At 44.0% G+C, this 27943-nt stretch overlaps 1 protein-coding gene across 1 annotated transcript in view; it reads left to right on the top strand.

Moving 5' to 3' along the window:
- TTBK1 (tau tubulin kinase 1) overlaps positions 1 to 27943 on the top strand; it is a 118582-nt gene that overhangs the window by 66061 nt on the left and 24578 nt on the right. Inside the window, 6 exon segments of the mRNA XM_065630936.1 lie at positions 340 to 432; positions 1066 to 1191; positions 10843 to 10997; positions 15277 to 15496; positions 18965 to 19140; positions 21866 to 22424. Of these exon segments, the coding sequence (XP_065487008.1) occupies positions 340 to 432; positions 1066 to 1191; positions 10843 to 10997; positions 15277 to 15496; positions 18965 to 19140; positions 21866 to 22424 (1329 nt within the window).

Raw genomic sequence — 27943 nt, 5'->3', positions numbered from 1 at the left:
GTTTCAGATTTTTTCTTAATCTAGGTTATTCCACATCCCATTAATAAATATTCCACTCCTGTATACTCAGTGAGGGAGAGTCCTATGGAAAATGTGTGCTCTTTCCTAATATATTCACAAAAAGGAAGACAAATGAGGATATTCGGGTGACTGTATTGACGTTGCCAAGTTTAATAAATGCTTGATTTTGCATCTTTAATATGGCTTCTTTAATCACTGAATGGGAAGTGTAACTTCTCTTCCTGCTCTTTAAAATGAAGTAGCTCAGCTGGAGAGCACACCTGGACTACTGAGCAGCATGAAACTTTGCTCCTCAGTCTTTGTCTCTCTTTTCTCCAGGAGATGGGTAGACATGATGATCTGTGGTCCCTCTTTTACATGTTGGTGGAGTTTGCGGTGGGCCAGCTTCCATGGCGAAAGATCAAAGATAAGGTAGGAAACCTAGTGTCTGTGCTTAAGATAGGGTGCTACATTTTTATTTTTATAATTCTTATTATTCCTCCTGCCACTCAGTGTAGCTTTTTTTCTGGAGTAAAGCCAGAGCCTAATTTTCATGAGGCCTTGCTGCAAGATACTAACCTGCTTTTGTGTGTTCTGACACACAGTGTAGAGCTTGTCTTATTTGGAGTACCTAGACATTTTCTTATGCATGTTGTTAATGATAATTGATCAAGTGACTTTTACTTTGTTCTTGCAAAGCAGACAACAAAAGTGGAAAGGCTCAAGTGTCCTTTTGACAAACAAACAAACCTTCAGAAAGGCCAGAGGATAATGCTTTGCCATGCCAAACAAGCCAAATGGGAGTTTCAAGTGGAAAGTTAAACAGAATAAAGATAACTGTTCATGTCTCTGCTGAAGGGACAGCTTCCGAAGAGTGTTTCTGACTCAGGATTCCCCTTTGACCTTTGCCTGCAGTGGTCAGCCTCACTTTGCTAGGGCCACCGAACAGAACAAGTGTGTAGACACAACCCTGGGTCTAAGAAGAGGCCGTGTTCCAGGAACGATAAGACTGTATGAATATGAAGCAATAGATTCTTGACTGTGAGATATTTTCATTTTTTCCAGGAGCAGGTTGGCATGATAAAAGAAAAGTATGAACACCGCATGCTGCTAAAACACATGCCTTCAGAGTTCCACCTTTTTCTGGATCATATTGCAAGCCTAGACTACTTCACCAAGCCAGACTATCAGGTAGGAGCCTTTTCTTTGTTACCAATCTGATGCATGGCATTCTGGATTGGCATTTGGATTTTCTAACATTTCCATGCATATGTTCATATCTGGCTGAAGAATACCTTTCATAGAACCAGGAGAAAAAGGTTGGACTGTGCAGTTCTTCAACATCTGAAAAGCTTTTTTTTCTTCCACCACCTTATGCAAAATAATTCTGTACTCCAAACCAGAAAGCTCTTCCCAAGCAAGAGAGTACCTTTGGCTTTCATTAAAACGCAAAAGTTTTAAGATACTCCAAATGTGATGGAATTTTAGCACAGCTTGCCAAAGTCTGCAAAGAACCTATGCCAACAGCTCCATAGCGCACACTGACCCCTTTGTTTTCTTGCAGACTCATATGACCCCTAGCTATTCCTATGTCTTTCTTTAATGTTCATCTTAACATTTTTTTTCTCCCCTTCACTTTTTGCTATCTGCATGTATGTGATCAGTTACGGTAGCTCAAGTAACACAATATAAATGAGGCAACTTGATTCTGTGTCCCTTTTTTCTCACAGTGGTTTTCTCTGTACATCAAGGCCAGGGTGATGAAAATATTTTATTAGCAGATCTCGGCAGTCTTACAGGAGTGCCTGCTTCTGTTGATAGTGCATCACATGAGAGGGAAAATGGTAGGAGTGTGTTCCAGCAAACTCTCTCCAACAGTGCTTTTGTATTTTAGCCATGGCTGCAGCGTAGCAACCACAACTTTTAAATACAAACAAACAAAAAAAGGCAAATACTTTCTAGATAGTACAGTGGAAAAATAACATTTGCCACTAAGACAGAGGGCCGTAAAGGGATAGAGGTGGACGAGGAGATGCTGAGGGAGCTAGATTTGTTTAGCCTGGAGAAGGAAAGTCAAAGGGGCGATCTAATTTGTCTTCCACTTCGTCAAAGACAGCTGTGGGGAGAATACAGGCAGACTTTTCTCAGAGGCAGCAAGGGAAATTGACTAAATCTAGGGAAAAAATCACAATGGGGGTTCTTAAGTACAGAACAGGTACCTAGAGAAGTCATGGAATTTCCATCCTTGGAGACTTCCAAAAGTGGATGAGGAACCTCATCTGATTTTGCAGTTAGCCCTGTTTTGACCAGATGTTTGGATTAGACATCTCCAAAGCTCCTTTTGAACTTACATCCTCCTATATTCTATTCCACCTGGCGCAGTGGCCTATAGCAGACACCCACGACAACATCCGCTTTATTTGTCTGACCCTTAATCCTTACCCAGAGGCTCTCAACTTTGCCATCACCAACTGCCAGCTCCATGCGTTCCAGCCCCTCTGCTACATTCAGTGCCACCCTCCCACCTCTCCTACCCTGCCTATCCCTTCTGAATGGCCTGTAGCCGTCCATCATGGTGCACCAGTCACAGGATTCATCCCACCAGGTTTCACTAATGCCAGTTATATCATACCCCTGGGACCGGGCCAAAGCTTCTAGTTCATCTCACTTTTTCCTCATGCTGCGCACGTTAGTGTAGAAGCACTTCAGGTGTGGTTGATTGTGCCCTTCACCTCGTGGCACAGCCTGAGGAATCTCACTGTCATGTACCTCCTCAAACTTTGGTGTGCCATCCCACTGCTCATCACTGAGTGGCCTGTTACTGCCCCGTTCCCCCTTCCAATCTAGTTTAAAGACCCATCAATCAGCCTTGCAAGCCCCTGAGCAAACACCCTTTTCCCCTTCTGTGAGAGGTGAGAGGTGCATTCCATCAGGTGTTAGAAGACCTGGCAAAGGACTGACTATCCCATCACCGAAACCCCCAAAGTTCCATCGATGACACCAGTCATGTAGCCACGTTGGGCCTGCCTGTTCCATTCTGTATTCCTGCCCGCTGCTGAAAGCATGGAGGAGAAAACCACTTGAGCACCTGAGCCATTGACTAACTGCCCCAAAGCTCTGAAATCCTTTTTGGTTTGCTTAATAATACTTTTTTCTGTCTCTTCCCTGCCAACATTAAAAACCAATAACAGGTAATAGTCAGAGGACCTTACCAGCTTGGGAAGTTGTTGAGCCACATCTCTTACCCTGGCCCCAGGGAGGCAGCAGATTTCTCTATGGGTTGGGTCAGGCCAGGATATTGGGCCCTCTGTTCCCTTCAGAAGGGAGTTACCTATGACAACTACCCTTCTTTTTCTATTTACATGTGAGGTTTTAATGAGTTTGCTGGGTTTCATGCCAGGCGTAGGTTGCCTAGAGGACCCCTCCTTCCCAGAAGGGTCTTCGTCAGCAGCATCAGCTCCTCGCCTATCCAATTTCAGGGCCTCATACCTGTTGTATGCAGGCACCTGGGAAGGTGGGGAAGGCTGAGGGTGTGTTTTGCCTGCCTCCCGAAGCAGTAACCCATTTCCATTCTCCCCCATCTTCTGGGTCGCCCCTTACAGCCTGGTGGCAAGAGGGTAGGGAGTCCTTTGTGTCTGGTGCTGTGGTTGGACACATTATTGTATCCTGACATGGTACTGAAAAGCCATCCTTGAGATGGAAATGGAAGGAGATGTTTCCAGAGAATTTTAGTGCAGCGCTTTCACAGTAGGGAGTTTGTCTGAAACTGTGAATTGCATCTTTGCCCTCAGTTTCTTCCAGGTGCCTCCAAAAGGGAACTCCTCACAAAAGTCTAGCACCTGCAGCTTGCCATCTGTGTACACATACGCAGGCACATTGCAAGAAGAGCCAGAGGCCACGAATGCATTGCAAAGAGCAAGTTTTATTTTAGTTACCATTCTACTGGGGGATCTCCGAAGTTGCACCTAAGCTCCCAGGCAGAGGTGACACAAGCGGGGACGCAGGCGCTGGTAAGTTCAGCCCCGCTGGAAGATCACTGGGCCTGCTGAGCTCGCCTGTATTTCAAGGCTTCAGGCAGGCACAGCCTCCTGCTCTTTCTCACAACAAAGCGAGAATCTCAGACATAGTGATAAGGTGCCTAGAGTTTCTCACAGGGCTATGTTATCTGACACAGAGGTTCTACTCATCAAGCACACAAGGTCAGTAAAACAATTAGTGTGATGTATGTGCTTTTTCTACAGACAGCTGCAAGTCACTTGAGCGTATTTACATTTAACCAACCTCCTTGCCAAATCTTCCGCTACATTCCCATACACCACCAAACACTGATTCTTCTAGGTTGACTTGGAGGCTTTTTCCAGCCAGCAAATTCTCCAAATATCTCAGTTCCAGAGATGTCTTTATATCGATTTATTACTGTGAAAAATTAAAAAGTACATCAGATGGCATCTGAACTTGTTACCAGTACCAGACTCTTGGGAAAATTTATTGGGAAAGTATGTCTACTGATACATAAAGCCACGGTTTATGTAAAAATTGGAATGACAAGATTAGAAATAAGGAAACAGAATAAAACATATATGAATATAATTTGAAGTTACAGTTCACCCTTTCACTTCTTTAATGTATTTTTTGCCTTCTTTAATGTATTTCAATTTAAGATGTATGCTCATCACCAGGTGAGGATTATGCTGTCCTGTAGCTGGACAGGTTTTGGATTTCCTATAGCTACTCAGCTCTAGTCAGCCTCAGAGTTCTCCTCTTTGAGAGGAATTACGATGAAAGGGCAGCTTCACGGGGCTGGAGAAAAGGTTTGTCTGGCCTAGTAGCATGTCTCCCAACAGTGCTGGCTGTGGGAAGATTATAAAAGAAAGAACATTCAATGCCATTTCCCCAGAAAACTCTCGAAGTTCAAGGATCCTTGAGACTCAAGAACCTCCTAAAGCAAAAGTATCTCTGTATTTCATAGCCCTCAGTGAATTTTTCTTCCATGAACCTTAGCATCCACTACATGACAGGGAGGCACCACAGCTTAGGTGCTTGCTGTGAGAAGAACTACTTTCTAATGTTTGTTCTAAACTTGCCACCTGCCAGCCTTATCTAATGTCCCTTACATCTCAGACATAGATGTGAATGCTTGTCCGTAGCCCTTCTGCTGCTTCCCAGCCACACAGAATCTTACAGACTCTATGGTACTGCTCTTCAGTTACTCTTTTGCCCAGACTGAAGGATCCTAGTCTACTTACTTGCTTTTTGCCCAGAAGGAGACCTTTCCACACCTTTGGTTTGTGTCCTTCTTTGAACTTTGTCCAACTGTACCTTTGTGAGGTGGGGACCTGCCAGCATTGCATGTTCAAGACGTATGTAGCCCATGAAGTGATAAAATGCGGTTACGATATTCTGTTCAATTCCTAAGACTTTCTAATATTCTATCTGTTTTATGCAGTGGCAATGCAGTTTTGATTGCTCCCATATCCGTGTACCAAGTAAAGCTTTGGCTTACTTTGCAGTAGCATGAAGTTTTGGTAAAATCCTTTCTCTCCCACCTCCATCATTTTGAACTGGGGAGTGATCCATAAACGCTGCATGTGAGCATCTGATAATCAGATCATTCCGACTGCTCCCTTCTCCCTCACTGTCTCAATTCTGATGTATTATCTCTCTGACTTCTCCTAATGTATGTCTTCTGGCTTTGCAGAATGCTAGATATCATAGGATGCTTTTGGATTTAGAAAGAGGCCAGACATGAGTATAAGAAGGGCCATACTGGGTCAGCCCCTCCTTTCTTGCTCCTTTGTAAATGGGGACAGGCAACAGCAGACTGGCCAGTGATGCTGTCCTTCTTGCTCCAAGTGGTCTGTGCCCTGAAGTTTGAAATCTTTTTCTTCAGCTTTGCCACCATCAGCATTTGGGATTGTCCATCTAAGCAGATACACTAGTGTGAAGGATGAAAGGGAGAGGGGTGAAATGCACCTATAGCCCTCACCAACCATTGTGCAGCACATCCTAGCTATTGCATGAAGGAAAAAGCAACTGCATCTGCTGTCTTCAGACTTGTTTTATCACTATCACACACAAAAAAGTTTCAGGGGTGGAAGACAATACAGATACTTCATCTCAGTGACTTTTCCCCAATCCTTCCTTCTCTGTATTGTTATTTAAAAAACAAACAAGCAAAACCAGTCCTCTCCCACCACTCAGAGCTGTATTTCTCTTTCTGGCTACCTCCTACCCTGGCTTATGGCTTTTTCTGTCTTTGCGTGAATTTTCTCCTCTCTGTCTCCTACTTTTACAATTTTCCTACTCCCATCCTTGCCCCTATGTGATTCTTTTGGTTTTTTTTTTTTTGACACTTGTTACCCACCATGATAACCTCTTGTTTGCCTCAAGTAAGTAATCACACTGCTGTATTTTCCCCTACCAGCTCTGACCGGGAATATCATAATCCTCCTTAATGCATGAAAATAACATTGCTAACACTCAGGACCACAGCTGATGCTCTGCAGCATCCAAGTAGTCACCTGCCTTGGGAGGAAAAAGGGACTACTCCATCATGTGTCTGCAGCAGGTTCACTCTTACTCAGCTAGTGATCTTAGCTGGGCCCAGAAGCTTATGGGATGGTGAGCCTGTTCTTTTTGGACCTAGTCCCCAAGGTGGTGAAGGTTGCCAAGATCATACTTGGTCACAGACTGTGGCTTTAGATCCGTAAGAAGTGTCTAGTTCTTAACAATTGACATCTATGCCCCAAAGCCAAGCCATCAAAAAGTGCTTGGCAGTAGTCATCTACCTTCCCTTGTCATTTTAGATACTCCTAAGCACACTTCATGCTGAGTGGCAATTTTGTGGTGTTCTGGGCCCCTGGATCACATCAGAAGAGAGGGATACCAGGCTGTAATTGAAGACTAAGTGTAACTGGAAGCTAGGTTTTGCCTAGGCATAAGTGAAGAAAATGATGGTAGAATAAAATAGAGCTGTCACGTGATGGATCTTGCTTACAGCTTGTGGTTTTGTACTTCTTGGGCTCATGGCCCCTGACATCAGGCCAGTCCCTTTAATGGATCATTGTCAGTATTGGTTTATGGTTAGGATCAAACTTTTAGCACTTTCACAGCAGGAGAATGTGGGCATTAGAGCAACATTTGGGAGGTGGCTGGCTTGTCTCTCAAAGATTCATCTTTTTGCACTGAGTATCAGAAAAGGAATGGTGACCTTTGGTCCTGGAAGATTGTAGAAATTCAGGTGCCTTTGCCTGGGAGCCCATGAGGTTCCCTCATCTGGTGGATTATGAATTGCATTTCACACAAAAAGAAGTGATCACATCAGCTGTGATTGTATAATAGAATGCCTGTCTTGTACACATCCAGAGCAGATGTGGGAGGTAAGAGCTTTGTAAACAGACCTCTTCCTTTCAGATCCAGTCAATACCAGATACTGTCAGAGCATTTGAGAAAGAGTCCTTGTGGATGACCAGTGCCAGTTTGAGCTCTCTCATGCTGGCCAAGTTCTTGGAAGTCCATCATAGGCTTAGTGTTTTTTCCCCAGGCATTCCTCTGGGGCATGCAAACATATATCAGGAGCACTCTCTTGTCAAAAGGGTCCCCTACCACTTAAGAGGTGTGCCTAATATTTATTCTTCAATACTGTGTTGGAGATTACAGTCCAGGTTAGAAACTTGAGCAAGAGCAACTTGCCATGCTTCAAGTTTGTGCCAAAAGATTCCATCTTCCCAGATGAGCCCCAAAGAATTCAAGGCTGGAACATCTGGCCAATCCATAACTGGTTTGGAACCTTTTCCAGCTGATATTTCATGATTTACTGTGATTCATTTCCTGAACCTTGGCCAGGAGAAGGCATTTGACAAGATGTATCATGACAGTTCAATGGGTAATTTCTGCACAATTAACTTCTCTCATTCTATGAGGCATCAGCCTAAAACATGGTATGCTACTACAAAATGTGCAATTAAGCATTACGTACTCATGGACGTTAATATCTTAAATAGACAAACGTGCTGGGCCTCTTCTTTATCCCACCAGTGGTTTTGATACTCGAAGAGATGGAATTGCACGCCGTCTTGTGGAAGTTGACATGCTCTGATGTGACATGGTCCAGGCCTGCCACATGGCCTGACAAGCCATACCCTCACCAGCCTACATGTACTGACTCATGAGTCCAGTGCTAGGTGGGGGAAGGTACCACAAGGGTTCCCTAGTTCCCATTGTAGTGCCACAGTTTCATTGATCTGATGTATTTTCTTTACTGCTTATCCCTTTCTGTTGTTAAATCTGGCCCAATAGGATGCTCAGAAGCCTGCACAGCCCTAAAGGGGAAAAACTGATTCAGTCCATGTTTCATTCAGCACCTGTTTCAGTAACATTCTTCTGTGACTCTGATAAACTTCCAAGAGAAAATTCTCTATTTCTTCTCACTGGGGTGCTGTGGATCTCTGCTTACCCTGTAGATGGGTGTCCTGGGAGGATCTGTTCTGCGTCTGTAGCCGTTGCCTCCCTTCTCTCTCTGTAAAAGGTCTGTAAAATTCCAAATGGCCTGCAAAGTCAAATGCAAACATTACAGAAGTTATAGCAGAAAGTAACAAAAGTTGTGTTGACTGAGTCCTTGACAGCATGAAGGAATGCTAAGAATAAGACATCTGAACTTCTAATTTTAGCACCTGGTTTCTTACTTCAGACTGCTTCAGTATCAAAGGAATGGAAGATGATAGAAGCAGTACCAAGTTTTAAATGGCTTCAGAAGATACCAGTCCCTGACACTGATATGTGCATCACAAATAATCAGAAACTGTGATAAGTACTGGGATTAGTGGACAGATGGGTGAGAATGATCTAATGAGAAGAAGTTGGAATGGCTTTTGTAAGGGCATCTGTCTTACAAATGTATGAAGTTCTTGGAAGGAGTCTTTAAGGATGTGGGGATATTAATTTCTAAAAGACATTTGATGGTAATCCTTGCCAAAGTAGCACTCAAAAAGCAAATACAATCCTAAGAATAATTAGAATAGTATTAAAGGGTAAACAGAAAATGTACTGCCATGTAAACCTGTGTGAAGCATACTCTAAAAGAGTGTTTGTAGTTCCATACCTGCATCTCAAAAAGGGCGTCTTGAAATCAGAGAAATTTGTCGGGAAGGGTAACAAGGAGGCTAGAGATAGATTCACTTCCAGATACGGAAGGGCTCATTAGACTAGGACGGTACACTCTGAAAAAGAGAGAGGACTGACATGTACATGACATCTTTAAAATCAAGGGCAGAATGCCAAGAAGAGGAGAATGCTTGTTTTCTGCTCCTTCTCACATGAAAATGAGGAACTGCCAAATGAAATTAGCAGGTGGCAGGTTGGAATGAGTGAAGAAGATAGTTCACATAATTGGTGCATTCTTTGCTGTAAGATAGGTGTTGTCTAAAAGCTTATGTATTCAATAAGTAATTAGGCAAATTAATGAGAAAACATCCATCTGAAGTTACTAAATGCAGAAATCCATTTACTAAAAGCAAGACTGTGACCCTTTAGTTAGTCACATTCAGTTTTGAGCAAGAAATTCCCTTCCAATGGCAGCAGCACAACTCCCCTTTCCATCAGAGGTGAAAGGAGGCATCATGACATGGGGCTGAGAAGCAGAAACACAATCCTATCATATTAAACTGTCACAACAGTAAAATCCCTTTTGAGTTAAAGAAGCTGCTACCACTCCTGTGTCATGTCCACTCTCTGGAGAGGTGTTACCTGTTCCTTGGTCTGACCAACAGTCAACTCTGGCAATTCTTTTAATCAATCATAGTGCCACTGGTGGTGCACCTAATTCTAGGATTCTGGGTCTCAAAAAGGAGGAAAAAGGTGTCTCAACCAAAAGCTGCAAATAGGCATTTTACTGCAGTTTGGTGGAAGGAGGTGGCCACCGGATCATGCTCATAAACAGAACTGGAATATAAATGCAAACAGAGGTTTGGTCATAGTAATTTTTATTAATAACTTAGTGCTAATTCTGTGCCATAAACCAAATGTATTTGTTACTATATTCTTTCTCTGTATAGACTTTAGGCTGAAACCTCTCAATTCTGCATTATTTAGCTGAATACTTTTATTAGAAACACAGGACCTCACATATGGCCGTGTTGGCCTATAGCGTCCAGTTTCCCTTTGATAGCAGAACATCAGATTTCCCTGGGTAACACACTGATGCACAGAGCACTGTTGGCAGTAGTTTCATTCTCTCCTGAAGAATATCTGTTCTTAGAAAGCAACAAGCATAAACCATGTCAGCATGAGCATTTGTACCTGCCATCTTATAAAGAACACTATCATCCCTCTTACAGTTTTATTTTCTTCTGCTGCCAAATGTGGCAGGTGACATTGTGCATAAGCATATCATAAGGCTCCTGACCAAGCTGTATTTGAGCCAGACACTGCAACGAGTCTGCATCCTAGGACTGTGTTTTCCTGTTGTGTTTACATCTTCTGGCAGCCCTTGAACTCTACACGTCAAATGTACTATTCCGCATGTGTCTAATCTACAGGGAAGCTGAGCTGAAGTTATGGCTTTAGAGTTAAAGTAACAAGCCAGCTGCAAGATTTCATCAAATCAGCATCAAAATGTTGCGTGCACTTCTTTTGTAGATTTAAAGAAATTTCAGTTACCAAGCCAAAACCAGCCTGAGAAACAACTGATACAATTTTATGACATTTGCTTTAATTTCTTGGTGCCTTTCATAGGCAAGATGGAGATTATAAACTGCACTTGGTCCTTATGCTCACACTTCAGATTTTTTTGCGAGAGCCACCCTCAGCTACTTAACATAAATTTTTTTTGTAAATTTATTCTAGCTCATCATGTCCGTCTTTGAGAACAGCATGAAAGAAAGAGGCATCACGGAAAACGAAGCCTTTGACTGGGAGAAGGCTGGTACAGATATCTTGTTGTCCACTAGCACCTCTACTCCACCACAGCAAAACACCAGGCAAACAGCAGCCATGTTCGGGTGAGTATTGCAGCTGTGCCAGTTAGACTATGGACATCCTCAATAACAAGCTCAGCAACAAGTTCATTTTTTAATGATTTCAGTGCTATTATGATCCTGGAAGTTGGAGCTGTATGGCAGCCGCCACTTGATTTGACTTGACATATGTTAACCTAGATTTAAGGTGGTGGAACTCAGCTTCAAACCCTTGCTGTCCTGAAAACACATTTTCTATTGAGGATGAGTGTGTGGGTTGGAGTCACATTAAGAGGTGTCTGGAGAACTTTGGCCAGGATTGATGGAGCTCATATGTTTGTATATTTTGCATATTACATGGCACACATAACTGGAGCTTCTGTGAGAGTGCCTGCTGTGAGGCAATTTTTGCCTTGTGGTGAGGTGGGTTTGTGATTGATAGTAAGCTGAACACCGCAGAGTGCATGTACTGCTCACGCCTTACAGCTCCTCGACCTTGACAGGGTGTTTTATGTACTGGTGCGAAGGTGCACAGAGCTTGATGCTCAGAGATGGAAATGAGTCCAAACAAAAGTTGATAAGGCTTAGTTCACTGGTCTGTCTTGGTGCTTTTGAGGGAGCTGACATTAAGGAATAACAGTAGTCATTAGTAATATTATAGGAGATAAAAACTACAAGGCCTATTAACACTCATTTGCTCATGAAAAGAGAGGAGGATCCTTCTAAGCTAAATATTGTGTAATGGACAATTTTGAAGAAGTTTGCAGCCTGATTATCAAGGGTCCCAAGATGCTTTCACTGATCCATCCCACTGTCTTTGTGACTCTATGTTAGGTGGAATCCTCCTGTTGCTTTTCAGGTTATCATCACAGAATTGTTAGGGTTGGAAGGGACCTCTGGAGATCATCTAGTCCAACCCACCTTCTAAAGCAGGTACACCTAGAGTAGTTTGCACAGGAATGTGTCTAGGCGGGTCTTGAATGTCTCCAGAGAAGGAGATTCGATAACCTCTCTGGGCAGCCTGTTCCAGTGCTCTGTCACCCTCAAAGTAAAGAAGTTTTTCCTCATATTCAGGTGGAACCTCCTATGCTTCAGTCTGTGCCCGTTGCCACTCATCCTATCATTGGGCACCACTGAAAGGAGTCTGGTCCCATCCTGGACATGTTTATGATGTCGCTCATTAAATAAGGTCCCCTCTCAGCCTTCTCTTCTCCAGGCTGAACAGACCCAGCTCTCTCAGTCTCTCCTCATAAGAAAGATGCTCCAGTCCCCTAATCATCTTTGTAGCCTGCTGCTGGACTGCCTCCAGTAATTCCTTGTCCTTCTTAAACTGGGGAGCCCAGAACTGGACACAGTACTCCAGATGCAGCCTCACTAGGGCAGAGTAGAGGGACAGGATAACTTCCCCTGACCTGCTGGTCACACTTTTCTTAATGTACCCCAGGATACTGTTGGCCTTCTTGGCCACAAGGACACATTATTGACTCATGGTCAACCTGTTTTTGACAGGTCGAAGAATTCCCAAGTCCTCTCTGCAGTGCTACTTTCCAGCACATCCGTCTCTAACTTGTACTGGTGCCTGGGGTTATTCCTCCCTAGGTGAAGGACCCTACGCTTGCCATTGTTGAATTTCATCAGGTTCTTCCCTGCCCAGTCCTCCAGCCTGTCCAGGTCACGCTGAATGGCAGCACAGCCTTCTGGTGTGTCAGCCCTTCTTCCCAGTTTGGTAGCATCAGCAAACTTGCTGAGGGTGCATTCAATCTCTTCATCCAGGTCTTTGATGAACAGGTTGAACAGAACTTGACCTAATACTGACCCCTGGGGAACCCCACTAACTACAGGCCTCCAACCAGACACTGCACTGTTGATCACAACCCTCTGAGCTCTGCCATCCAGCCAATTCATGATCCATCTCACCGTGCATTCATCCAGCCAGCACCTCCCAAGCTTGCCTATAAGGAGGTTGTGAGAGACGGTGTCAAAAGCCTTGCTGAAGTCAAGGGAGACAACGTCCACTGCTCTTCCTTCATCTATCCAGCCAGTCATACCATCATAGAAAGCTGTCAGGTTGGTCAAACATGATTTCCCTTTGGTGAACCCATGCTGACTACTCCTGATAACCTTCTTTTCCTCCACATGCTTGGAGATGATGTCCAGAATGAGCTGTTCCATCACCTTTCTAGGGATGGAGGTGAGGCTGACTGGCCTGTAGTTTCCTGGGTTGCTCTTCTTGCCCTTTTTGAAGAGTGGAGTGACATTGGCTTCCCTCCAGTCCTCAGACACCTCTCCTTTTCTCCAAGACCTTTCAAAGTTGATGGAGAGTGGCTTAGCAATAACTTCTGCCAGCTCTCTCAGCACTTGTGGGTGCATCCCATTGGGGCCCATGGATTTGTGAATGTCCAGTTTGTCTAAACGATCCCTAACCCGATCCTCCTCAACCAAGGGAAAGTCTTCCTTTTACCAGGCTTTCTCTCCTATCTCTAGGGTCTGGGATACCTGAGGGACAGTTTTAGCAGTAAAGACAGAAGCGAAGAAGGCATTCGGTAACTGTGCCTTATTTGTATCATCCGTTACCAGGGCACCGTACTCACTCAGTAGTGGACCTGCATTTTCCCTAACCTTTCTGTTGCTGCTGATGTACTTGAAGAAACCCTTCTTGTTGTCTTTGACATCCCTGGCCAGATTTGCTTCCAAGTGGAGGCTGGGCTTCCTCACCACATCCCTGCATACTCTAACAGCCTCCTTGTATTCCTCCCAGGTGGTCTATCCCTTTTTCCACCTGAGTTTTGACTGGAGCTCCTTACTCATCCATGCTGGCCTTTACTCCCTTTACTTGATTTCTTCCTTGTAGGGATGCATCGGTCCAGAGCTTGGAGGAAGTGGTCTGAATATTAGCCAGCCCTCTTGAACCCCCCTACCTTCTAGAGCCCTATCCCATGGGATTCTTCCAAGCAGGACCTTGAAGAAGCCAAAGTGTGCCCTGCTAAAGTCCGTGGTTTTAGTCCTACTTATTGTCCTGCTTCATCCACACAGGATCTTGAACTCCACCATCTCATGGTCGCTCCAGTTGAGGCTGCCCCCAACCATGACATCTCTAACCAGTTCTTCTTGGCTTGTCAGGACAAGGTCCAGCAGTACAACTCTCCTCGTTGGCTCCTCCACTATCTATGTCAAAAAGTTGTCGCCAATGAACTGTAGGAACCGCATGGACTGTGCCTGTATTGCCCACCTAGCAGATGTCAGGGTGATTGAAGTCTCCCATGAGAACCAGGGCATGTGATTGTGAGGCTACTTCCAGCTGTCTGTAGAAACTGTCATTAACTTCCTCTTCCTGATCAGGTTGCCTGTAGGAAACACCCACAATAGTGTCCCCCTTGTTAGCTTGTCCCTTAATTTTTACCCATAAGGACTCAACTTGTCTGTCATTCCCCCGCCACGGCAGAGTTCAAGACATTTGAGTTTCTCTCTCACATCAAGTGCAACTTGCCTTGCTGGCCTGTCTTTCCTAAAAAGTACATAGCCTTCCATGACAACATTCCAGTCCTGTGAGCTGTCCCACCACATCTCCGTAATAGGAGTGAGATCTTGGCCCTGTAAATGCGCATAGATCTCTAATTCTTGCTGTTTATTCCCCATGCTACGTGCGTTGGTGTACAGACACTTCAGGGAAGTACTCAAGCATGCAGGTTTCTCATGAAGGGTGCAGAAAGATCTGCTGTAGCTCTGTGTACCCTTGAGGTGGTTGGCTCTCTGGTTCTCATCTTGGGAGGTATCTAAGGAATACTTGTCACTGCTCTGACTGGCTTGGCATGTTTCCCAGTTGGATGTTATGGCGTGAGCATTGCCACTTTGGACCCCACCCCCCAAGCTCATCAGTTTAGAGCCTCCTTCACCTCGCCCCTCTATGCTAGGTGTCTCATCCCACAGCATGTCACTGGTGAGCCCGATTACATCCCCCTCCCCTATCATCTCTAGTTTAAAGCCCTGTCAATGAGCCCTGCTAGCTTGTATGCAAGGACCCTCTGTCCATTATCTGTAAGGGGAACTCCATCTGACGACAGCAAACCCACTCCCTAGGGGCTGTTTAAATATCCTGGTAACGCGCCCTCTGCGTCTGCCTCTCTTAAGAGATCTGCCACTTCTCAGCGCGAATGCCAGAACCATCTCTTCCTCAGGTTTCCCTGCCTCCAGAAAGCCCGTTGTCCGCCCTGGTCTAGCACTTGATAATACCCTAAAAGCTGCTAATTAATTTCTGTGGGGCGGTGTGATAGACCTCCTTCTCTAAGTACTGATAATTTTACCTTATTTCTTGTCTCTTCCGTAGGGTGGTTAATGTCACTCCGGTACCTGGGGACTTGCTTCGTGAGAACACTGAAGATGTCCTACAGGGTGAACATCTGAGCGATCAAGAGAATGCTCCTCCCATCCTGTCAGGCCGGCCAGCGGAAGGTCTTGTTCAGGCTCCAAACACTGCTTTCAATGAGGCTGAAGTTTGGGAAGAGACAGATGTGAATCGCAACAAACTCAGGATCAGCATCAGCAAAGTAAAGAACATTTGTTTATCTCCTGTGGCTGTTGGATTTAGGGCAATGGATTCACAGACTGCTAGAAGCCTCCTGGATCCACTGATATAACATCCTACATAGTGCAGCTCAAAAAGCACTGTGGAATTTGCCTGTGGAAATGGGAAATTACAAATAATTTTTTCACAGATTAAAAGCCATTGGGATTAATTTGAATCTTTATGCAAATGACATTTTGGGGACCAATAGGATCTTGATACTTCAAGCAATGGAATTCTAGTCCTTGCATAGCTGATATAATATCCGAGTTGTCCCAGGTTTGGAAATAATAAACCAAAATTTTATTGTGTCCTAACCTCTTGGATAAATAAATTTCCTCAGAGATGTCTTCATCAGCCATATTTTTCTATGTCTTGAATCATCACTAATTTTTCTCTTCTAATTTTTAAACTTTTCTTTCTAAAGGGTAGCACAATCTATAAAGAGCATCTAATGATGGTTTCACCCCTGTGAAGAGTGAGAGAAACTATAACTTAATATTCTCATATTTCTGCATTCCGAGATCATCTTATACTTTTTAGCTTGCATACAGTACATATTTCAGTTGGTTTTCCTCATAATCCCTAAGCAGTTTCTCAGTTCTTTCTTGTAAATGTTACCTAACTTCTTGGAGGCATCCCCATTGAATGATGATCCCATAGTAAATGTTTATTAGTTAGTTTATTTATTAGGTCAGCTTACATATTGCAAATAAATTAGTATTTGTTGTGTTGATCTCAGTTCTTATTGAAAAATCAGAATGTCACATGTCATGACATCGGATACGTACAGAATCTGTTAGCAGAGAAACCTTCATCAAACAGACCTAAAATATTATGAGGGCGTATTGGATTCACTTCACAAACCTGTCTTTAATGGGCACTTATGGACTAGCATGTTAAACCTACCAGTCTTCTGGCTCTGACCAGAATTCACTTCAATCTCTACTGGCACAAAGTTAGTCCTTTTTTCAGCCCTGTAGGTAGCTCCACTATCCTTAGTCTTATTAGAAAACATTATTCATGGACAAGAAATAATCTCATCTAACTTGCTTAAAATTCTCCAACAAAAATAATTTGGATCAAAGTGTTATCTGTATGGAACATTACCAGCAGCATCCCCCAATACTGAGAATTATAAACCAAGTTCAAATGACTTTTTCATCTCTCACTGGTAAACTGTGTGCATTCCCAGAAGTTCTCTTTGGAAGGCACATGAAATAAGAAAAGACTAGTAAAGTGGGACAGTTCTGTTTCCAGAACATACAAAAAACCCCAGCATTACAGAAAAATCCTGGTAACTCCTATGTGTTTTTCTGTTTCTTTGAACCACCAGGTGCCTTGATGCTCTTCAGTCAGACTGAAATGTGCACAAGGAAGTCCTAAATGTCCTTTCTGCGTGCTAGTTTTACCTCATGTCTTATGTACCCTGCGCCGTCATTCACAAGTCTTGTCATAACAGCCCCTAAAGGCAGGGGAGGTTTCTGCAAGATCCCCAGCCTGACCAGATGATGCTCCTGCCAAGGGATATGCTGTTTCTTGTCAATTTACTGGCAAAAGAGCTTAAGGAGTTAGTCAGCATGGCAATGAGCACTTCAGTTCTGACAAGCTCAGCAGTCTATGAAATAGAGCTGAGGGCATCGTCCAAAGCTAAAGAAGTCTGTCCTTTCTCTATTTGAAGGTTATCTTTAGTCTGACTCTTGCCTGACCTTTCAGTCCACTAGGCTTATTATCTTTAGTCTGACGGTTCTCCAAGAGAGAATCAGTTTTTATTTAAGTCACAGTCACCACATGGATTAAAAAAAAAGGAGGCTGCAGATGTGATATGTAAGTGTACAGCTTCACCTCTGCTTGTAACCTCAAGCATCCCTTGTGTCTTTCTGAACCGCAAGGGCAGCTGGTGTGTTAAACACCCTTCTGCTATTCACAGCTTCACCATCCTTCATCTTACAGTCTTGCAGTACTAGAAGTAACTCTGGCCCTCTCCATTTTGCTCTTTGTATTTAGGTGATGAGTAGATCCTGCCATGTTTTTTTCTCCCCAGTACCTCTCTAAGGTCATCCTTATTTCTCTATTCACACAGTTCAGATCTCCTGTCCCACTTCTCCAATTTCTGTGCTAAGGACTGTTTCCTTACTTCCTGTCACTGATCTTTCTAAATCCTTCTTCTGGTTCTCCTTCCTCCACTGGATCAAAGTTCTCAATCTGTGTTTTCTCAGAAGCCTCTTCCTTCTGTCCCACACCCTCCCCCAATTCTCTGCTTTTGGATCTTAACAAGTTGCGTGTTACCCTACAGTTAAATCAGCACTTTTCTCCTTTCACAAACACGTTTGACCTTCAGCACTAACCTACTCCTGTCCTCAACGGATTACAGACTAAATAATAATCACCTATTCTGCTTTTCCTGTATTGCGTGAAAGCTCTTCTCCACTCTCCCTGGCTGCAAAGACTACTTACTTACGCATTCCAAACCCAGCCTGAATGGTTTAGGTCTGCTAATTTATGAACACTGACTGACTTGTCATATACACAGTACATGCACAAAGACAACTGTCTTGATCAGCAGCATTTTACTGAGAAGCCTGCATACATTCAGAGCCCCTGGCATTAAGAGGACAAGTAAATACAGGACATGCTACAGAGAAGGGCTAATGTTCTCCATACTAGGAACCTGCACTGGCACCTCAATGCATGTCCCCACACAGAGGCAGTGTGTAGCAGCTGGTGTTGCATGGCTGGCAGCACAGCAGGGTTGAATGCAAATCTGAGACTGCTGCTGTAGCACTTGGACCGTTTTGCCTCTATGCTTTTGCCTAAGCAGGTCTTCTCTTCCAAGAAAAAGCACCAGAGTGGAGGGCAGAAAGCAGCTGTGTTACAGTCACCGACTTTTGCTCCTTTGTCTGCTGCTAAATTAAAAAAAAAAAATCAAATTCAGTAAGACCATATGAAAACACAAAATATGTACTGGTAGAGTATGAACATGCAAGGCTCACAAGGGTCCGTGAGCATGTTCAATGTGACCCTGGGTTTGTGGAAAGTGCTTACAGATGCTGTGCTTGAGTATATGTCCTGGAGGACTTTGTTTAGAGGGCCAAGATTTAAAAAAAATAAAATAAAATTACAAACAAGGGCTCTTAGACATCTTGGATAAGCAGTTGGGGTTTGTGTATATAGTGGGTTAGCCCATGATAACTCTTTTGGGTAACTGAAATGCAAAGGCTGCTTTGTAAAGATCTTTAAATATTTGGATTTATTTAAAATCCGTACCTTGTTTTAATATTAGATAATTGCCAGGACATATGGGCCCTTGCATTCCTTCAGACATTGCTTGTGTAGATTGTGAAAATGCAGCTGAAATTGTATCCTGGAAGAAGGCATAGAGCAGCAGTGAAGAATGGGAAATCAATGTCTCTGGTCAGATTTTGAGGTTCTCTGTGTTTACCTCCTACAGACTCAGTGCATGGTGGAAGAGGAGCAGAGAAATGGTGTCTGCCCCAGTTCCCCTGTCCGAGTGCCTCCAGAGTCCCCGACTGCACAAGTGCGCTCCCTAAGATACCGCCGTGTGAACAGCCCTGAGTCAGAACGCATCTCCACTGCTGATGGCAAAGCAGATCTACACGAAAGAAGGTTTGCTCACCCTCTGTAGCCTTCTACTGCTTTTACCCAGTGTCTTGAGGACTGTGGAGACCAACCTAATCATTAGATCAGCAGGCACTGGAAGTTCATTTCTGAGTGGGCTTTATGATCTTTCTGATGAGACTCATGTCTGCTAATAAGGAGAGTTAGTGGGAATGATTCTTATTCTGTCCCTGGATGGGAAGAACTCCACAGATAGAAGAAGGGACATTTGTCAGAGGGAAGGCAAAGCATCGGATCAGAGACAATGTAAATAGTCACAAAACTTTTGGCTGGCCTGAGGTGGGAGGGAACAATGGATCTTGTTAGCATACAGACAAAGATCCATGTATTCTGGGAGCTAGCTGGCAGATCTTGATCTGCTGGATTTCATTATTTCATTATTTTTCATTAACAGCAACAATAATATTCATTTTTCAGCATATAGCATTGCACTTGTTTGCATGTGAAAAGTATATATTACACCCTGATTTTGAGGGTAATATGGATCCTTTCAGATCCACAGCAAAAAAATAAACAAAACCCCAAGAATAATAAAAAAAAAGGTTTCTAAAGCATTGTATCCTGGAGAACATGTGTTACAAGACATAAGCCTTTGGTGCTGGTTAACTCCCTTCACGTCCTTTGTTACTCAGTCTTCCTCTTTCCACTGGAAGTCAAGGCGTGGACTGTGGTTGCAGGGCATACTGGTGAAATGCCCCCTCTAAAAGAGGCAGGGGGGAGACAGACCTTCTTCTCAGAGAAAATCTGACAGACTTCAGTCAAGAGGAACAAGCACAAGGAGGCAGTAGCTAGAAATGGAACAGGATCAAAAAGAACTAGAGAGTGGATGAGCCCCTAGCGCTACCCCATTTGTTAGGTACTGTTTTATTCTGGGTGGCTGGGGGAAGCTGTAATTCTTCTCTGTAATTCAGGAAGGATTGTTTGTGTTGCTGTTAATAATTTAGGGTTTGAATAATAATTCTTGTATCTTGGTACCTCTTCTTTTTCTTGGTCAGAAGAAAGGCACTTTAAAATAGGAAGGGAAAAAAGTCATTTGTAACAGTCAGCAACACTAGTCCTGTATATTCACTGAACGCTTTTAACTCCTTCCTTTATTTCTCCAACTCTTCCTTATATACTCAGCATCATGCTAACTTAATATAGAAAATCTGTATTATCCAAAATGCATCCCTTTCTCCTGCCTTCTTAGCTCAGCTCCTGTTTTTAAAATCAAGATCTTTTTTCATCTTGCAAGTAGCCTGCACCAAGTATGTTGCAAATACAATCCCACTCTGCCACACAGTCTACTCTTTATTCCATTTTTGTCTTTTTGCAACACGGACCTGAATCCCAGCACTAGGAAGTTCTTCTGGCATTCTGGAGTAAGTTCTTCCACTCCAGGAGTCTCTCCTCTGCTGGGGAATGGATGAAAACATTGCCTAAATCCAGAGTTTCTCTTACTTTTTTTAGCAATAGCTTTTTAAAATCCAGTTCTTCTTCACACACAGTGTAGGCCATTTTTCATTCTTACTTTGCATACTTAGTGTTCCCTATTCACAATAATATATTTTCAAGACTAACAAATACAACCTTGCTTCTTTCAGATCCATCAAGATGGCTTTTGCTGAGATCTTTGGTTTTGCTCACAATTTTCTCTATATCAATCTTTGGTTCACCTCCTTCTCTAATTCCCCTTTCTTAGTCAGAAATTTGACATTGCAAGCGCAATTATTTCCATCTCAGCTCTGACCTTCCTCTGTGTTGATGATACCCAGTTTTGCTTAGCAGACCTCACCAAATGGTCAGTCACTTCTCTGTTTCCCCTCATGCTTTCTCACACATGGAAGGCTTTTCCCAGAAGAGTCTGCAAGGCTGTGTGGTCTTTGTTAAAATCCTTTTGTAAAAGGCACTGCAGCTGTCTTTTTCTGACGAGCAGATGCTCTGCTTGTGTGCAGCAAGCTGCTAACTGCTGTGATGGACAGAGAAGCAAAGTTAGCAGCAGGTGCAGGCCAAATGAGAGGCATGGATTATACCACTGTGAAGCAGAGTGATAGAAATGCCACTGTTTTTTCCTGCTGAGATGCTGCCAGGGCCATTGGGGCACAGGGAGCTTCCAGGGCCTCTTTGGAGGGTATTTCTGCATGGCTGGAGAAGCTGCTGCTATTTAGACTGTGACCCACTGAACATTATGCTACCCTTTGTAAAAGGGTACTAACCATATTTTCTTCCTGCTCCTCGGAAGTATTTTGGGGTCATCTGTGTACAATAGGATCAAAGATTTCTGCTGTCTTTGAAGAACTCCTGTGGCCACCTTAGAGGCTTCTGTGGCCACTATAGTGGTAGCACAGTGCAGCTGAAGAGGTTATAGGAGCCAAGCAGAGACACTATTAAGTCAGACAGTAGATTAAGGGTTTAGGGGGTGTTTGCTTTTTCACAAACCAATAATATTTACCAAAGGCTTGAGGGTATATTGGTGTTGTTGGGGGAAACTGGTTGTCATCCTGTCATCTACAAGGAAGAGAGATGCTGCATTGGCTCTCATACCGAAGCACTTTAGGGGCAACATCTTTTTGCCATATAGGTTCTAAAGAAATATTTTTGCTTAAGCCTGGCTTTCTGAAGTGTACCAAGAAATGAGTGAGAAGAACTCTACAGGTTTTCTCTCAGTTCTTATGATCTCAAACTTCAACCACAAACCTGATATATTTTTAATGGCTTCATGTTCTGTCTTTAGATCTCGAATGGATTTACCTGGCTCTCCATCACGGCTCGTATGCTCCTCCCAGCCAGCCCAGATGCTGTCCATTGATACTGGCCAGGCTGACCGGCAGGCAAGTGGTAGGATGGATGTGTCTGCTTCGGTGGAACATGAAGCCCTCAGCAATGCCTTCCGCTCAGTACCACTTGCAGAGGAGGAGGACTTTGATAGCAAGGAGTGGGTTATCATTGATAAGGAGACAGAGCTGAAGGACTTTCACCCAGGTGCTGAGCCAAGCACCTCTGGAACCACAGATGAGGAGCCTGAGGAACTGAGACCTATTGAAGACGGTGAGGAGAGAAAGCGCTTAGGAGCAGATGCTGCAGTCAGGCCAAAGACGCATGATGGGCGAAGTCGGGGTATGCAGCCTGTGACTGAGGAGGACAGTTCCCACAGACATGAAGGACCTTCTCAAACAGTATCTGACAGTAAACATGAACAGCAGATGGGAAGTCCGGCCCACTCTCCCCTACATTCAGCACCAGCTTTCCGACAAAGGAGGCGGGAATCTGAACCTACTGGTCCTCAGAGACAGGTAAGATCCCTGGGTCTGTATTTTGTTGCCTAGCATAGCATCATCTTAGGAAACCTCAGCTGTACTGGAGAAGTCAGTGACTCCAAGCATGGATGCTTTTGTGAAACTCTTTCTAACAGTGCTTCTAAATGTTGTGAACATCTTAGAAGTGCTCCCTATAGCTAGTAATATCCCCTACAAAGGACACACTCTTATCAAGATCTTTCAGCTGTTATGGCGCAGTGACAAGAGGAGAGCACAGCTGTGCTTGTAGGTATCTTTAATCAGTTCTCTTATTGCTCTCCCACAGTGTTTTGTTAATAACCACTTAGCTGTATGGAAGTGTTGCTAGCCAGTCTTCTTCACGTAGTTTCTCAGCAGCAACAGCAGTGTATGGCAAGAGAATGCCTTCTCATCTAATCACACATCAGCACTGGGCAGGCCTGCACAGCAATGCAGATCATAAAATAACTCCCTGAGATTAAACTTTTTTCTAAATACCTAATAAAAAGCTCAGGGTAACCAGCACACACATCACATCAACCTTACTTCTGTGATTGACATTGTTGTTACCAGAACTCACAGAAATGTTCTTCACCTACTCTGTCTGTTCTAGATAGTTGTAGAGGGCTTTTTTCTTTTGGTTTTGCTTTTTTCTGTGGTCCTCTGAAGATATAAAGAAGTTCAGGCTTTAGTGGGAGGCAATTTATTAGATGACCTGGAAAAACATGATATACCGTTGGACTCTGAGTTCCTCTGTCATATCTGATCTTCATTTCTCAGACATTCAGAAGAAGGCTGTCCCAGAATGTTCACTTCAAGAGACAATAAAAGCCCGAGGGCTTTTTGTATTTATATGTTAATGAAGATCTCATGCATGTGGGATCCATAAAAGCAGGCGAGTCTCGGGTCATGTACACAGTGATACCCTCCTGCTGCAGGCATTTGGGCAGTCTGCTTGTTCCTCTCTGGAAGTTGGTAATTCCATGTCCTATTCCCTCTTGAGCTTATTCGCTAAAGGAGTGTTCACTGGACTGGAGCATGTTAAAAGAGCATCCTTCTGTTTAGGCCTTGACGAGATTCTTCTCTTCTCTGGATCCTGGAGAGGTACAAGAAAAGAAGCACTGTTAATTTGGGCAGCAAAACATGACTGATGCAAGAAACTATATGAAAAGAATCAAACCAAGGTGTTTCTTGCTGAGGTGTATGAGGCTGCAGTATTTACAGGAAGGACAGAAAAACTGACAGCAGGCTTTAGTGGGACTGTCCTGCTGAGCATGGAATAATAGTAGTACATGCTTCTCAGGGAGACTGCATCCAGTTGCAAAGTTCCTAGGTGGAGGTGTTTGCTTGTAAGAAGCCAATATGTTGGATGACACAGATATCTGGAGCTTGCATAGGCAAGATCAGCATAGTTGGAAGGGTCTGTGTCTGATTTTGCTCTGTCTGAACACTTCTTAGGCTGGTCAGTGCAAGATCTGCAAGATGTGATGAACGTGGCAAGAGCCAGCTGGTAAGAACGAGCAGGAGCACTTCACTGATGTATTTAGCATAGCTAAAGAAGGCTGGAGGTGCCTTCTTGGCCACAGCACCTAATACAGCTAAGAGAAGTGACTGGGTGAGTTGGGTATGACACAGTATGAAGGCTGCTTATCCCTGCACGGCGATACTTAAAAAGCAGGCAAAAAAGGTAAATTAATGGGATTGTGGATGATTACTGCTAATATATTAGACAGCCTTGGCTCTCCAGCAGACTGAACATTTTTTTGCTCCTGTATTCTGAAATACCCCCTAGTTATTCCTGGACCTAGCTTTGTACATATAGACCAACACTGGATTTCTTTGGCTGGCATCCTTTGAGTTCTGGATCCTTCACTTGCTTCTATATACACAGCTTTGCAGTGTCATTCCTATTTTTCCATTTGCTATCACAGAACCAACTGCCAACTCTGAAAGGAAGAATTACTTGGTGCCTGAAGAAAAGCAGAAGCCTGTTCTCCTTAGGTACAGCAGAGTTGGAGGGACAGTTGGTTGGGGTGCTAATAATTTGACCAAGGACTTAACTAATGAAAATACTGAAGGCCTCACTAGCAATGAGAGATGTTTCCTGTAGCTCAGGCCTGGGCTTCCTCTGGGTTTGATTGAAATTGTGAACAGATATTGTGTGTGTGTGTGAGTAAATCTTCCTTACCTTTGGATATGAACTGAGCCTTTAAAATAGGTAAAAATATCACTAAATGCAGACCTACCATGATTAAAGTCATAGGCCCTGTTGTTTTGATTTGGGACCTCATTCTGGTCTCCCAGAAACTGGTGATCATCCATTGGTGTCAGCAGAGTACAAACCGAGAGCAAATGGGTAATCCCTGCTCTAATGCTTTATTCTGTTCCTCCATTCTCTGGCTCCATTACTTGTTACTGGCAAAAAGACAGTCACCTCTGTATTATCGTAGAATCAGAGCATGGTTGAGGTTGGAAGGGACCTCTGGAGATCATCTAGTCCCACCCAGGATTGCTCAGGAGGGCATACAATCAGAATCTCTCTGAGGATGGAGACTCCGCAACCTCGCTGGGCAACTTGTTGCAGTGTTTAATCACCCTGATGGTAAAAAAACTTTTTCTTATGTTTAAATGAAATTTCCTGTATTTCAATTTCTGCCTGTTTCTTCTTGTCCTTTCACTGGGCACCACTAAGAAGAGTCTGGGTCCATCTTCTTTTTCCCATCAGGTATTTACAAAATAAGCCTTCTCCAAACTAAACAGTCCCAACTCTCTCAGCATTTCCCCAAATGAGACGTGGTCCAGTCCCTTCATCATCTTTGTGACCCTTCGCTGGACTGTCTCCAGTATGTTCATGTGTCTCTTGTACTGGGCAGCCCAGAACTGGAACACAGCCCTCCAGCCCACAGGCCTCACCAATGCTGAGTAGAGGGAAAGGACCATCTCCCACAACCTGCTGGCAACACTCCTAATGCAGCCCGGGAGGCTGTTGTACCTTTTTGACATAAATGCATCCTGCTGGGTCATGTTCAGCTTTGTGTCCACCAGGACTTCCAGGTACTTCTCTGTCAAACTGCTTTCCAGAGAGTTGGCCCTCAGTGTGTACTGTTCCTCCCCAGTTGCAGGACTTTGCACTTATCTTTGTTGAACTGCATGAAATTCCCTTTTTGCCCATTTCACCAGCCTATCCAGGCACCTCTGAATATCAGCACAACCCTCGGGTCTATCAGCCATTCCTCCCGGTTTTGTATCCTCTGTCAATGTGCTGAGGGCGCACTGTCCCATCATCCAGGTCATTAATGAAGCTGATAAATAGTAGTGGCCCCAGTGTCAATCCCTGGCTACAACACTAGTGACTGGCCTCCAGCTGGACTTTGTTTCCCTAAGCATAATGCTTTGAGCCCAGCAGCTCAGCCAGTTTTCAGTCCAACTCATTGTCTACCTATCTAGCCCATATTTCATCATTTTGTCTGCGACATTATGGGAGACAGTGTCAGCAACGTTATTAAAGTCAAGGTAAATAACCTCCCACCCAGTCATCTCATCACAGGAAGGTTCATCAGGCATAATTTCCCCTACATATTTCCATGCTGACTGTTCTCAGTCACGTTCTTCTCCTTCTTATGTTTGGAAATGGCTACCAGGACTATTTGCTCTGTGCCCTTTCCAGGCTGACCAGCCTGTAGTTCCCCGAGTTATCCTCATTTAGAGCTCAGATATTTGTTCAAATGTATGAATCTGTTGGAAGAAAGATATTGCAGTGCAAGTGTGAGGAATGGTGGTGTTCTTGTGAAACTGTGTGGGTGTAAGAGGGAACACAGTAGGAACAGATGCTGCTGTGGAGAAAGTCAAGTACAGAGGAGGCTCGGAATAGCCTTGGGGAGTTTCTGCCCCAAATATTCTCACATATTAGATATCTCCTGGTTTCAGCTGACAAGAGACAGCTGCAGTGGAGTGTAGACCTCATGAGAAGCCTTGGCACAGAGGGAGAACAGGTCTGTCATGAAGCTTTGTCCTGTTCAAACCCTTCTGTCTGTGCACTGTTCAGTGTAGCACTGAGCACCCAGCAAGCTGTTTAACAGAGCTTTTAGGGTTTACATTCATGTATGCTTATTTTTATGCACCAATGTGCAGATAAGCTACAGAAATACCTAAAAATGAGTAGAAAAAAGAGATTGAACCTGCATATCTGTTTATATATTAGTCCTGACATAGGGTTGCTGTTATTGTTGGAAATAATTTATATCCACACCTAGCAACATAATTTAAAAATCTGTCAAGTTCTTAAATATGCTGAGTAAATTTACTGACACTTGACAGAGCTGGCAACTCACTGCTGCCTTCTGCATTGAAAAGAAATACAAATGTTCATACATGTATGAGTTTTAGCAATTACTTCTCACTGTAGGTCTGTGCTTAGAGGTATTTCTTGACTCTGAATGTCCCTTGCTGCTAGTGCAATTGACATTGTATGAAATGTTTTGAGACTTACCTGCCTAAAACATGCCTGTCCAAATGATGTCGCATCTAAAAAACCACAAGAAAAGTGATGCAATAGTGGGAGATCATATTAACTCTTCCTTACCTGTTCTTGGATATATTCTGCAGAGTTCAGAGAACATGGTGCTTACACTGCCCATCTGCCAGAGCCAAGAGTTCATCTTTTACAAAAAGTCCCAATGTGAAGAGGCACTGGTGTGTTTCCTCACCCACTTAGCTGTGTAGTCAGAATCATTTAAAAAAATCTCCCTTGATGCTATATTAGGCCTCTTTTCTCCCACAGACAGCCTTCCACAGCCAGGAGAATGCCACAAATGGAGTTATTTAAAGTTGTCCATGTCTTGACCCTGAGAGGGCAAGAGCTGTGGAGCTTACGAGCCCTTCACAGCCATTCCCCACCACTGGCATCTCTGCTGAGAGATCAAGCAAGGATGCTCAGCATGAAGACCTGTGTTGGTAATGCCGTGGGTAAGACAGGAGGCAGTCAGAGGCACATTGCACAGGCTGCCTGGGACACATCATAGAATCACAGAATCATAGAATATCCTGAGTTGGAAGAGACCCACAAGGATCCTCGAGTCCAACTCCCATCCCTCCATTGGACAGCGCCAAAATTCACACCACATGTCTAAGGGCATTGTCCAATCACTTCTTGAATACTGTCAGGCTTGGAGCCGTGACTACCTCCCTGGGGAGCCTGTTCCAGTGCTCCATGTGGGAGTCCAACTTGACCTCTGATCACTGGTTTTCTTCCATAAAAATCTGTGCTGAGACCCTCACTGAGCCAAGAAAATGTTTGGGTGCTGAGCCCATGGGTGCCCCCATGCTCCTGAACTTCATCATTGCCTCATCTGAGGGATGCTGTAGTTGTGACGTTGCCCAATACCCTTGGGAGCAGCACAGCTGGTTAGGGGATGTCCACTTCAGTGACAACAGTGATTGATGCTGTTCCCATCCTCTGTTGACACGGGAGAGGGCTGCCTCATAACAAGGACAGGGCTCGAGCATTTTGGGTGATCTGGAGTGCCTCTCTCTCATGT

This window comes from Caloenas nicobarica, chromosome 3 (assembly GCF_036013445.1).
Source record: "Caloenas nicobarica isolate bCalNic1 chromosome 3, bCalNic1.hap1, whole genome shotgun sequence".
NCBI classification, from domain to species: Eukaryota; Metazoa; Chordata; class Aves; order Columbiformes; family Columbidae; genus Caloenas; species Caloenas nicobarica.
Note: the sequence above shows the minus strand (reverse complement) of the source record. Positions and strands in the feature narration are given on the sequence as shown.